At 43.2% G+C, this 14062-nt stretch overlaps 1 protein-coding gene across 1 annotated transcript in view; it reads left to right on the forward strand.

The window, feature by feature from the left end:
- Window positions 1–4533: 4533 nt before the first annotated feature.
- Window positions 4534–14062, forward strand: part of GRIP2 (glutamate receptor interacting protein 2) — a 123998-nt gene continuing 114469 nt past the window's right edge. The window contains exon 1 of the mRNA XM_018068443.3: window positions 4534–4633. Within this exon, the coding sequence (XP_017923932.1) occupies window positions 4579–4633 (55 nt within the window). The 5' untranslated portion in view covers window positions 4534–4578. The remainder of the gene's footprint in view (window positions 4634–14062) is intronic.

A 14062-nucleotide genomic window follows, 5' to 3' on the forward strand; every position in this document is an offset into this window, starting at 1 on the left:
GGTACTTACAAATGGCTGCATTCCCAGTCTCAGCAAATGCAACGGTGAGAACTAGGAATTTCTCCTAAGAACCTCTTGCTGGTTTCTTGCAGCTGATGCTACAGAGGGTTGAGGGTCTAGAGAAGGTCTAATTCAGGGAAATAATTGCATGTAGCTGAAAATTAAATATGGCCTTTCTCATGAGGTGTCCTTCTGGTGAGTTTGTAAAAAGTTGCACAGGATGTTCAGTGTGTGTGTCAGAGAAGGTGCCTGTGGATGCAGAAAATAAGAACTTTCAAAATATCGAAGGTGAGGGTTAGTGACTGAAGTCTGTTTGTCTTTTTTGCTGAACACAGCTTCATGACAGACTTTCACCTGTGTAAGTTATTGTCCGGGTAATTAAACCTAATAGTGCCACATCAAACTTCCCCCAGGTGTTACTCTGTTGGAGAATGTGGCATCGCACAGGGAAAGCTGTACCCATGCTAATTAGGATCAGGCAAGGTACTTGTAAAGCCTAATTTAGGCTGTTTCCTTTTGGGAATTGCCTACTAATTGAACATGGTTCCAGTGAAACTGTTCATTGTTCATGCTGTCACAGAGATCATTTATTAAGGGTAATCAGTTAAAGGTGTCAGTGTGGGCAGAACATCTTCTCCCAAACCCTTGTTGTTGACAATGTCAATACATGAGGAGAAACAAGTTTAGCTTGGCTTTGCCGAGCTGCCAGTTTGACCCGCTTCCCCCAACTATGTTAGCAGCAGATTTGATTTAACAGGCAATAAACTTGGAGCCTGGGGTCTGTTCAGTTGCTCTGGGGAGGGGTTGAGCCCCTTGTCGCTACCGTGGTGCTGCTCTGCTTTACACAGCAGATACGGGTGTTCCTGTGGGAATTCACCCGTCAGGAAGGAGAGCTTCCTTGCCGACACACAGCAGCCCATGAGTCTGTGCAATACCTGATTTTGATAGATCAACTCATCCTGAGTTTGATTCAAGGCATTACTGTACTGGATTTGTTGTTTCACCATTGATCCAACTTGCTTATCTAAGGCAGACTTTTTGTCTCCAAATGCTTTAATGCCATGTTTGGCCACTGTTATTTGCTTCTGTGGCTCTCAAAGAGCTCCCAAACTCTTAGGGAGGGATCTGTTGTCTGTTAATTGCATAGCTTGTCTTAACATTCACTATGGCATGAGTGTTTCTGAGAGATACCTTCAGTCTGTTGTTGGCCAGCCTGTTTGATGTATTTTTTGCTGGACAGAGTTATCCATCTAAATCTGTCTATTAAAGGCAAGATTTTTACAAAGTGCTGTAGTAAGAAGGCAGATTATTTCATACTTTTTGTATGATAACTGAAATTATTCCAATAAGAAGTTCCACATATGCTATTTATAGAGCAAAACAATCTGTAGTGATCCTTGTTTATTTTGCTTTCTTTTTAAATGGAAGGTGTACTCTGGTTAGCCAGTTTAACATGGTCTGATCTACGGTGGTGATAAAAACACTGTTAGGCCAATAGCTGACAATATCTGATTTTATTTTTTGCAGACAGTGTGCAAATACCAAAAGAAGAGAAGAAAAGGCTGCTTTTCCATATAAATCTGCATTTTTCTCCCCGGAATCCGTTTTACGGGTCTGCCTGCTGACTGTGCTGATAGTCATAAACAGAATTGAAGCACATAAAAACTAATGCAGGAACATCCTTTAAACTAGTGAAGAGGAGATGAAAACGATCTGAACAAATTCACAAAGGCAGTATTATTTGTAACATTAATACATTCAGCTATAACTGCACCTGTTAGTAAGGAAATACTGCCTTCTAAAATACGCTTTAGTACAGTGTGTAATTTTCAGGATACGTATTAGACACACGAGATTTTACATTATTATTCCTGAGGAAGGAAACAAACTTTATGGGAACTTCAAGAAAAGAATGAACTAATTTAATGCGAACTCTACTTTGAATAATTTCTGCTCCTTTAATTTTGTCCTAATACATATTTTTAAATGTTTGCATGAATAGAAGACAGGATTTTTTCTTATAATTTCTCCACAATTTGCTGTTATAGAAAAGGTGTAATCACTACCAGACAGACAAATGCAGCAGTATGTACATATATTCTGAATTCTGTATATTCATTAGTCACATGGTGTTTTGCTTTATTTTTCTGAAACTTGGTGCATATCTATTTTCATTAATCTCTTGCATTATTTTCAATGGATTCTATGACTTGGCAGAGCCACTTCAAATACCAGACATGATAAATGGTAATAGATTTCCCATTATACAAATGCTTTTTTATCCTCTTAGTTTAATTGCTGCATTTCTCACTCCTTCTATTGTGCACTGTTGATGACCAGTGTCCCCACAGTCATTTCCTGAGCTGAAATGAGGATTAGATTTATATGCAGGAGAGCAGAAAACACATTTGTTTCAGTATCAAAGGGAAACAGCTGTGTTTTGTTTGCAACTGGAATTTCCTCTGAGGGAAAACCAATTGTCTTGGGACATCCAGGCAATTCCCCTGACTAAAGAAGTTCTCTGAGCCTCTCAGAGGAGGGTAAATTGGATCTTAATATTCAGGTTTATGTCTGAATACACTTAAATCCCAGTGATGAACCCAGGAGGATGAAATGGCATGGTTCCTTTAGTTTTATTGGTAGACTGGTACTTCAGCATCATGGAAGCAGGCAAAATCTGGTGCAAAATGATATTTTGATTGGCAAAACTGTCTAAGATCCTCTGCTGCAGCTCTAGTGAAATTAACTGGAGATGCCTGTGCTCAGTAGAGGGGAGAAAGAAAAAGCAGTCTGAACAGAGGAAGGAATGGGGACTGGGAGTCAGATCTCAGGCTGTCTCAGAAATTGAAGATTTGGGCTCTGTCAGCCCCCTTGGGCTCTCACAGCCGTAGCAGGAGCAGAAGCCCCATTGCCTGCCCCCATCCCTCAACCCAGCATCAGCCCCAGGTGCATGTTTCTCATGCAATGCAAACACACTCAGGCTTCTTGTCTTCTGTACAAGGCTTTAAATACCCACATTACATCTAAATTTATCTGGAGTTCATATACACGTACACACACCTGCCAATGCTTTCAACTCTAAATAATTTTAAAGAAAACAAACTGGAATCAAGAAGAAAATCTCTCGTTGTTATACCAAGATTGACCTCTAAGGCACTGAGGGTTTATTGACTTTTGAGGGTCTGTAACTGGAATTCCTGAATTTGGAATTTGATGTTAGCTCCTTTGGGATTGCCATTTGTGTGTGTCACTAACGCTGCTATGCATTCAGAGCAGATCTCTTATAGCCCCTTCCTTGCTGGAAACCTCTTGGGGTCAGTCTGTGTTACATTCTCCTTTGGTTCCAGACTTGCATCACTGAGTTTGAATTTGCCAAACTGTGCATGTGACCTTCTAGCCGAAAAACTGTGAGGGTGACCCTGGTGACTAAATCCAAAAACTCAGTGGCTGAGATAAGGCATCAGAGGTGAATTACTCTGTGTTATGTCTCTAAGGAGACTTCTGGAAACCCACAGCATATTGTTGCCACAGACCAATGGCTGCAGGTAGCTAATTGCAATCTCCAAAGTCATCTGTGGGATCAGCAGAAATGTTGGCTAGGGAAGGTGCTCAGAGACTTTGTATTGGTAAACTCCCAGATGTCCATCTATTGAGAGCAGCCTTTAGCCCTCAGGTATTGGCTTAGTAATGAAGCTTTCTTCTACAGATCTGGAGTTTTCCCATGCTGTATCCTGGGGTGCTGCCCAGAGTTGCCCACTGTCCTCTGCTGTATGTAACAGCTTACAGAAACAAAACCTCTCCAGCAGGTTTGAAGGCACAGCCCTGAACTGCTCCAAGGTTGCTCCATCACCAGCAAAAATCTCCAGGATGATCCATCATCCCACTTTTCCAAGCAGGACTCAGGATACATCATGTTTGGAAAGTTGATGTTCAACAGGTGGTTTGTGCCTCCCTGGGGTAGTGGTTTTGCTCTTAGGTCTGTGGGACGTTGTCAGTGGTTTCTGCAGACATGAACAGTTCTTTTGCAGAGAAGTTTCTTTAGCAGGACTGGCCCTGCGGGGCCCTTACCAGCACATAGTCCCACAGCATTTGTGCCAATGCTGTGTTTCTGGTGAACTGCTTCCATAAAATCGAGGACTTTTATCTCCTTTGCTCCGGTAATCTCTGGATTAGCTTTCTGGTGAAGTGCAAGCATGCACCCATGTGCGCTAAGGAATAATCTTACTTTGCAAATTAATATGTTAATGTAGTAGCAGATTCCCAGCCCTTAACAGCAGGAGACTGGCGATACGTTTAAAAACATCAATGTGTGATTTTATTCATTTGGACAAGATAACAAAACAGCCCCACACTGAAAGTACCGAAAAGGGTCTGTGCCCCCTTTAGCTCAGCCTTTGCCATCCTCCCCCCAAAAACCCTTCCCTCTCACTCCCTCTGCCACTGCCGAAAGCACGACTCATTTCACAGTAATCATACGTTAATTTCGAGCCAGCAGCCCCTCGCAGAGCAGGCAGAGGTGCGGAGGGAGCAGCGGCACAGAGCCATGTGAGCGGAGCGCTGGAGGCTGCGGTCGGGGAGATGTTTGCTGTGTCGCTCAAGTGCCGGCTCGGGGTGGTGAGACGGAGGAGCAAAGGTACGGTCAGAGCGGAGCAGCTCCCTCCTGCCTGTGAGAGGGGCTTGGAGGGGACTCACTTGAGTATTTACTTTTCCTTAGCTGAGCAGGAGGAAAAAAGCTACGTGGTCTGTGATTGATTTTCACCCCCGTGCACTGGCAGGCGGGAGTAGGATTATTTTAATTTTTTGCATGTCCTATATTTTTCAGATGTTGGATTTTTTTTTTTTTTTTTTTTTTTTGCCCGTTGACTCTCTGGATTTTTACTCTATTCATCTGCCATGGTTATTACTGCAGTAAAGTAGATTTAGGTGTGCCTCAGTCTCACAAGGTTTCCCTCCTCCCGTGTGGGAGCTGTTACTTTGCAGGGAGAAGCACTTGGGTGTTTGTTGGACTTCACTAGACTGTTAGGGAGTCCTGGTGCATGTCCCTCCATGCACTCCTTTCAGGAGGTGAGTGGGTTGAAAGGATGAGAAACCTGGCAGGATAATGGGGAGAAAATCAACTTTGAGAAGATTTGAGCAGCAGTAATATTTTATTTCAAAGTAAATTAATCTGGGACAGAACAGTTTCTGTACTCACCATCCTTCAGGACTGCGTGTGATAAGAAGTTTTTTGTGCTGTGCTGGAGTGTGATCCGCGGGTCCCTCGCCCCCAGATGAGTTGTGCGAGTGTTCGATGGTCTCTGCACTCCCGGCTCTCAGGGCGCGCTGCAGCCGGTGCTCGGTCCCGACGCTGTTGCCTTTGATTTCTGGAAGGTTTGCATTTTAATGGAGCCTGGAGCGTATCTCACCGCTGGGAGCTCAACTCTCCCGCGCAAGCCCCTCCAGCCGGCGGCACTCCTGCAGCAGATCAAAGTCCTTTGCTGTAAAGGAAGATGACCTGCATTTTTATAGGGACCTCTAAAGCAAACCAGCTTTTAGGGGCTCAATGTAACTCGGATACTATTGATTCCAGGCTTCACTGAATGCATAAATGCAGCTGTTAGCCTCACTTAAGGGGAGAGAGACTTACTTGCTGATGCAGGGATCTGTGTGCTGACACACGGGAACTCTGTCGGGGCCGGCAGGTACAAAACTTTGGTAGCAAAGGGAAGGACCTGAACACAGTGAAGTTCCTGAGGCGGACTAGACCTTAAGCCTGGGGTGCAAATCCTGTGTGTGACTTGCCTAGTAAGTAAAGTAGTATTTGTCAGGTCAAGGATGCAATTCTAGGTGGCAGACCTGAGTAGAGAGCAGGAGCCTGAGGGCTGCTACACCCACTGACACAGGTTATTTGGCATCACTTACTTTTGAGAGTTTTTCGTGATGCTTCTTTGTTTCTTCTCCTCTGTGGTTTGGAGGCTTCATGAGCTTCTCTCTGCACTGGAAGGAGCTTCCTGTTCTCAGTCAAACAGAGTGGCACAGGCAAAATTTCTACCTCTTAGAGTGATACCTGGAAGGGCTTGGAATAAGCACAGTCCTGGAGTCCCTTTTTGATTGGCAGATGCCAGGAGAAGTCTTGGTGCCCTATTAGTTTTTCCAGTTCTTTTTCCCTGGCATACTTTTTTGCTAAACATCCTCAAGGAACTGGCAATAGTGTTGTAACATAATGAGTTTTCCTTCTGCAGTTTTCCAGGAAAGTTAGGAATGACTGTTCTGACAGAGGGAGAATAAGAGCATTTGTGCCTGCAAAACACTGTGGAAATGCAGCCTGAGATTGTAATAAAGGTAAAAAAATGTTATCCCTGTACTACCTGATAAAGTTTTAGTGGCTTTGGTTGAAATATTTAGAATTGACTTAAATCACCTGCATTTCTTAGTGACAGATTTAAATGAGCGAATCGCTAATCCAATGCTAAATTGTACTGCTTTGATCAAGGATTAAACTGAGCTGGAATTGGCTTCTGGGACTAGAGCTTTGAAATGAACAACCAGAGAGATGTTGTTACTTGTCTTCAGTATTTTGGGACAGCAGATGTTTAAAGTACGTCCTCAAAAGATTGAGCAAAAATAAATGATGCCTAGGCACTTAGGTACCAGAATGAGCCCATTATGACTGGGCAGCAACCAAGGATGGAGGCTGGTATGAATTTATGCTAGTGAGTAATGAACTCTGCTGCATTTCTCTTTTGTAAATGCTCAAAAGCTCACTATCTGTCTGTTGCATCATAGGAGATGATCAGGCCTGGTAAAAACACTTGTTATTTGGCACTAAAAATTTCCCACCACCTTTGTTTTGAAGAGAGACAGGAAGACAAAGGGACGAAGAGATCTATAGAGGGCTGTGTGAAAGAATGGCAGATACCCCAGCCTAGATACCTCTCTGTCCCCTGGTCCAGGTATTTATGTGACCCAGTGTCCCAAAAACATGTGCTCTGCCTGGATCTGCAGCTGGAGGCTTGCTGGGTGTATTCTCCTTCTGCTAAAGTTAACTGGAATTTCATTGTAAGGTTATATGTTTAAATCTCAGTTATGGTGGATGCTGTTATGTTTGTGCAACTTTAAACACCCTCATGGAAATAAGGATTGATCACCCTGTACTTATTGCTACTCTCTGCTTCGAAACAGACCCCTTCCCACAGGCTGGCACTTCCTAGGCAAGCTTTCCCCCAACTCTCTGCCTTCTGTGCTGTTATCTTTTCCCTCCCTCAAACTTGTGCTGTTCCTGCCCAGCTAATCCCCTCACTTCGACAAGAAATTCTTGCTGTCAGTCCTCTTGGATTCCTGCTTTCCTTCTCTCCCTGAGCCCTTGAGCTTTTCCTGGCACGAGGAACATTCACAGTTAATCCCTCAGGCGTTCATCCAGTTGGCTGGGGGCAGGCAGCACTTCCCTGTCTCAGTTCTGGGCTGTCTTTGGCCAACATCAACCCCTTGAGCTGTAGGGCTACTCACTCCGCTTCAGGGACCCTTGATCCTCTGCAGAAGGTGCCACTGAAGACCCCAAGGAACAAACAGTCACTTGTCCAGTACAATAATTAAGCTTCTCTCAGTATTAGAGTATTTTTCCATTAGAAAAGCTAAACAATTTCAGTCTGGCCATGCCTGTCATTCAGCTGAGCTCAAACTGGACTTTTTGGAGAGGGGTGGTTGGTGGTTGCCTTTCCTGCTAGCTCCCAATTATGGCACTTAATCATCAGTATTTTATAAATAAGTAAACACAAGTGGTGGAGACGCTAAATAATTAACCAGATACATATGTTGGATTCAAAAGTAGCAAATGAGGCAATTTAAAGGTGTCCTCACTGCTTCCTATGCTTTGCAAAGCCCACAGCCCAAGGGAAGAGATGCTCTACAAGAGCTGGTGAGACCAGGAGCTGCCTGAGCAACCAGCAGCACACACTAAGGGGCCTGGACCCCACTGCTGTTGCAGAGGAAATGCTTGGTTACTTGGTTTGAGACACTCAAGCTTAAAACATGCTTATTTTTGTCCACTCTAGTTCCTCCTAGTGTGTGGTGTGAATTATGTAATAGAAGTAATTTTGCTGTTCCTTTGTCAAAAACTGTCATCTGGAACATGCCAAACATCACAATTTGTAAAAGAAAATACATGTTCTGCTTTCCTTTTACATACCTCTGTGTTTTTCAGCCTTTTAAGCTTCACTGAGTCATGTCTACTACCTTCTTTTTTCGAGTAGATGCTTTCTCTTGCATTTTGTTCTTCCTCTCTAGTGTTTGACTGGGAACTAAGAAAATAAGTAAGCAAAGAAAAACCACCCTGAAACCCCCAGGAATAAACTAGAGGAATATGTTCAGAAAAACTGTCAGATAGAGTGAGACTTGCAATAAAATTAATGGTTTTAGAACAGCAGCTTTTATAATGAGACCCAGATTTTCAACGATACCATGTTTGGGCATGTAGGCATCCTGACTTGTCCCTTAAACAGAAGTTACTGCATCCCATTCAGTGTAGAAAGATGCTTGGTTTTATTTCCATGTTGTTGTTGAGAACGGTGTCATTGAAATCAATCCCAGGAATTGGGAACATGCTCTTGTGCCACATCCCTTGTTTGCTGTGCGGCAGCATTGCGCTGTGAAGCGTCCTGGCTGTGTTTCATAGCAGGGAGTGTTGCTGCAATTGGGTTTCTGTCACAAAAAGATTTGCTCACTGCAGAAAAACAAGAAATGTTTTGGACCTCTAGTTGACAAGGGAAAAAAAAAAAAGGCAAAAAAAGGGCAAGCAGGTAAGCTGCTTCCATCCTGTGGTGTGTTGCCAAGTCCAGAGCATTGCACAGCAACGTGTTGGAGTGAAAAGTCCTGTGGAGCTTCTACTCCTGGAGGAGACAGCCATTGTTATTACTGCATTTATCCTCCAGGCCCGGAGTAACCAGTAAAACAAAGCAGTTTTTATTTAGGAGATGGGCAAACCAGCACACAGAGAAGCCAGACTTCTCTCCAAAATGCAGCTGTGGTGCAGATGTTGAGCCCATGGTTTCAGAAACCTAAGGCTGAGCGCAATGTTATAGCCCTTGCTTGGCCACCTTTTCTTTAGGATGATTGCTGCCTTCTAGGATTTATCCTCACCTGTGAGTTTCATAGCAGAAGACATCTTGGAGGCTGCTGCAGTGAATATTTATGGGGCTGTTCCTGCTGCAGCAATGAAAACCAGGCAGTGGTGAACACAGGAAACTCCTCGAGCCCAAACGACTGAGCTGGCAGTGGCTGTGATTCCTCTTCTGTCAGTGTGGCAATGCTTCAGCCCTTTCCATATCTCATTAATAACTCATGATTGAACATATTTTATTTATGTCTCCAAATGAAGCTCATTTTTCAGCCTGATGTTGTAGCATCCCAGGTGACTGTCACCTACTCTGAGTGCTGTGTGGCTCCTCCTTCCTCCAGGCTCCAGCAGCAGATCCCTTAGGGGGGGTAAGTGAAGGAAAAAGGCCCTTTGCAGCCCAGGGGCAGGTGAAAAATTCTTGTGGGGGAGCCAGTGTGCAAGACAGTGTGTCAGAGGTGGTGTTAACCCTTCCTGCTGGAAAGGTACAGCATGTGTTGGTATCCTGGGGCAAGTCCTGCCCAGATCCCAGGTGTACTTTGTTGCAGGAGGAATGAAAGGCCACCCAGCCTTGCTGTGGATGCATTAAACAAGTGCAGTTGCGCTAGACCACGTGAAGAGGTGAGATGGCTCTTTGTTGTGATACACAGAGGGTCACAGGCTGTTTCTGGAGTGGTTTGGAAAATCTGGGCTTTGCTGTCCCTATCTGTAAAACTCTGCAAAACCAGAGTGATATCCTTGGGCTCCTTGTGCATGCCCATTCATCCTTTCTGTTTTGCATATAAAACCATGCGGGGGTTTCTGTGTTATTAAAGCTAAAACCAGGGGCTGGGGCTCTGTCCCATACCTTTCATTTATATTTCTTCGATTAACAATTTGTGCAGGCAGTTTGACTGGGCATCTCTTTTCTCTGTGACAACTATTCCAGCTGCCTCAGCTGAGAAAAGCCCAGGATGATGGGAGCAGGTGCCTGTTATTGACCAAGGCTTGTTTTATGTGCATGGGTTTGCCCACTGAATGCAGGGCCTTGAATGTCACCCTCTGCCCCATGTGTCCCCTGGCACAAGGGCACATCACAGTCACACAGAGGCAATCCCTGAGGCTGGGAAGTGCTGCTGATTTGCATCTCTGGCTTGCAAGCTCAGACAGGCATTTTTGGAGAATGGATAAAAATTTCCTTGACTCAGATGTCATTTAATCTGCTTTATCATAAAGAAGAAAATTGGGCCTTGAATTTGGAAAGTTGTAGAAGGTCCATGAGGTCAGCACTGGACAATCTGCAGAGTGTGTGAGAGAAAGAAATGCAAATTCACATGGCACTGTCATTTGACAGTTGCCATTTTTAAAATAAAACCCAGTTTGCCAAAATTGTAAGATGCAATGAACTCAGGCCTATAGAAGCAATATTTTTAAATATTATTTCAGAATTAGCATCTTACTGCTTATAAGGTGTGTCTGAAGTTTCTCTGTTGCCATTGTATATGTATCACCATAGAGGGTGATACATAGAGGGTTTGGGTATTAAAACTGTGGATCTAAAGAAAGTTGTTTTCCCTGTTTGTCATTGAGCTACTTTCCTCCTGACTCCATTCCCTACATACAGCTATGGGAGATTTTTGTCCGTCTTCTAAGTCAGTGAATAACACAAAGTGGCTTGGAAGGCAGCATTTAAAGCAGGTGAGGAAATACCTTGATCTCCTTATCCCTTGTGCCTGTACAGCTTTTTATATGTAGTACCTCTTCCCTCATGTACAGGCGTCTGACTTTGTGTACTCATGGGGATGTGCCAAATCACAATTCTTCATTTACTTTGGAACTGACAGGGAATCTGCAGTGGGTCTGTCTGGAGGCCAATCTGCTCCTGTGCCCCAGGGCCATGTGAAGGAAATTGTATTAGCTTCTCAGTTGCTCTGCTCTCTGTGTGGCAGTAGTACTTTTGTTTTAATTGCAAAGGTCCACCTAAATTTGACAGAATTGAAAGGCCAAAATCACCCCACAGGCACCCCCAGTAAATTTTGTGTAATGCTGTTTTCCCGTCCTTGTTAAAATCTTAAAATTCAGGCTCCCACCAGGCTGCCCTGTGCCTCCAGTGTGACGTCTGGAGCAACAAGGCAAAATTATAATCCCACATCAGTAAAAATGAATCTTTTTCCTTAACTTCTTTCTTCTGTATTCACCTACAAAAATATACTTTTTACAAGTGCTAGCAAGATAGGAACTCAAGTTACCTACAGACTGATATTACTAGTATGGGATGTTTTATATCCTTGCTGGCAGATCTAGGTTTTCTATCCTGTCTCAGTGTAAATACCTGGTAAGGAAATAGGTTTTCATTTCATACTTTCACGGAATTACTTTGAATAGTAATGGCTAAAATGAAGTGGCTTTATTAACTGGCAAAATATTTTAACAATGCATTGCAGAAGAGTAAGAGGGCAAAAATAACGTGAAGTGAGATTTCAGCATTCTGGCTCTGGAGGAGTCTGGAAATGATAACAAGGCTACATATTGGCAAGGTATAAAGGTCTGTATTTTATTTTTGTGTTTTTGTAGTCTGGCCAAAAAAAGATGTTTCCATGAGATACAGATACAATCAGAAAGCTAAACAACATTGGCTCTTGCTGTAGGCTGAAATTACAGTAATTTTTCAATTACTTTCAACAGATCTGGTGACCACCAGCTGCTCTCTTAATGCAAGTGTTAGCAAGTGCTTTTCTAGCTTTCCACTCCCTCCTGGATATGTTATGCTGGCTCCTTTAGCTTGGCTAAAAGGAGTGATCTATCTCCTTGCACAGTGTGTTGGGAGTGATCTGTAAAGGATCTCTCTCTTCACTTTGAACTCTGTTGCATGAACTAGTTACATCCCACTCTAGTCATGGGAAGGAAAATAGCGCTGTGTGCCTCATCCTCGGGTCTAAGTCCTTGAAAAAAATTCCATTGTTTTCTTTTAATATGGCTTTATAAAAACTTTTCTCTCAATGTGCTGTGTTGTGCATTTGAGGCTCACTGGGTCCGACATGCTGGAGTCGGGGTTGTATCCTTGCCCGGGCTGGCAGCCTAGTGCTGAACTCTTCTCCTCTTCTTGGTTTCACTCAGCTCCTGAGGGTTATTGTAACCTACTTTTTTTTGTGAGCGATTTCCTTTCCTCTCTCTTCCAATTGCTCTTTTTGCTTTGCAGAGTATAGCCAGATTAATCATACAAAGCCATGGAAATCAACAGCAGTGTGTAATTCAGGGCTTGGTAACTGAGCAGGGAGGGGCACAGGGGAATGGTTGTGCTCCTTACAAAATCACCACATGATATATCAATCCCCAAGACATATGTCTGCATTTCCTTTTTTTAACAATCTATTTCAAGAAACACAACCCCAAAAGGAAATTAAGTGCCTTTTCAAATAAATGGTCTGTCTTCGCAACCTAAATGCCCTGTCTCATCTGAGTGCATTGGAGTGTAGTGGAACAGTCATGAGATAATGTTTTGTCCTCATACACACTCTTTTTGTCCACTGAGAAAACATGCGTGAGCAGAAAATGAATGCTTTGGGCATTTGTCCAGAATCCTGCAGTGGTTTGAATCATATGTTGCTGTGTCTGTGCTGCTTGGATAGATCAGCATCCATTGCACTGGGGCCAACCACCAATTAAAGGAGTGATTATAAACCAACACCTGCTGAGGTGTCTTTCTGTGAGCATAATTTTCACCAAGGTACCTCAACCTAAACATGAAGTTACCAGAGGCTCAGCTCTCTCTATGAGAAGATGTAGATTTTCTCTGCTGGCTGGCACGTAATTGAAAGGAAATATCAGCCTTTTTCAGTCAAAGGCTTTGCATGTTACTCTTGTGTTTTTTCCCTCCTCTCTGCTTGTATGTATCTTGTTTTGCTTAAAATGCATTTGCATATCTCTAGAAGTTTTGGGAAATTAGGAATGTAGCTGATACCTCTGGCAGTGAGAAAGGCAGAGTCTTTCTCTCCATCTAATTTATTGCCCAGTCTATTGCAACCATGTGAGTGGTCTAAGAAATTAAGGTAGTTGGGAGAGTCAGAACCCAGGGATCCACAGGATCTGTAGAATTTTGATGTACTTGCCATTAGAAGCTCCTTCCAGGGTCCAGGATGATCTCTCTAACCACAGTCAGACTAAAAAGAAAGAGACATTTTCCTGAGAAATAGACAATGACTGGGTGGTCAGGACATTTGTGTGAGCAGAGAGATCCCAGCTTAGATCCCTGATGTGCCTGATTTAGATCTGCAGTTGGAATTGGCACCTGAGGTTATTTTAGGTTATCAACTATGACATGTAGAGCTCCTGTATCATCACAGAAACAACAAAAAAGAGTTACGTTTCTGCAAGAAAAAAACTATTTCCCCACTCAGATCCACTGCCAGTGCAACAGGAAAAACCCAGAGATATGAATCCAATAACACAGGTTTCTCTTCCTGAAATAATTTTTCCTCTGCCTGTGAGTGAGGGCTCCAAGCTGAGCATTGGATTATCCAATAACTGTTCAGTGATCCCAGCTGGAAAATAAAATAGTGTCCAGTTAGTTTACCTACCAACTGCTATTCCCATGTATTAGCAATAGCCGTGGTCTTACATCCCAGAGATACTGGCAAGGTCTTTCTTCAACAAAATCATCCCCAATTGATTAAACAGGAAGAAATAACTCCTTTTTATTTCTATGATATGTAGCTGAACAGTCATAAAGATGAGGCCTTTCAGAAAGCAAGAAATTTAAATAGTAATAATACACTGTCTGTGTTCCTCCTGTAAAGCAAATGTTGCTTCCCTGAGCAGTTCATTTCTAATGCATTTTCTTTCTTTGAATCTATTGTTGTGTTTTTGATGAACTCCCTTGCTGCCCAGGAAGGAGCTATTGCTTACAGTTTTGTCTTCGAGCAATGAACATATAATAGATATTAAAATGACTCAAGAAAATCAGGTACCAGAGCGCCCGTATTTATACATTCCTTT

Source organism: Manacus vitellinus, unplaced genomic scaffold (assembly GCF_001715985.3).
Source record: "Manacus vitellinus isolate BGI_N305 unplaced genomic scaffold, ASM171598v3 scaffold_14_pilon, whole genome shotgun sequence".
Lineage (NCBI taxonomy): Eukaryota > Metazoa > Chordata > Aves > Passeriformes > Pipridae > Manacus > Manacus vitellinus.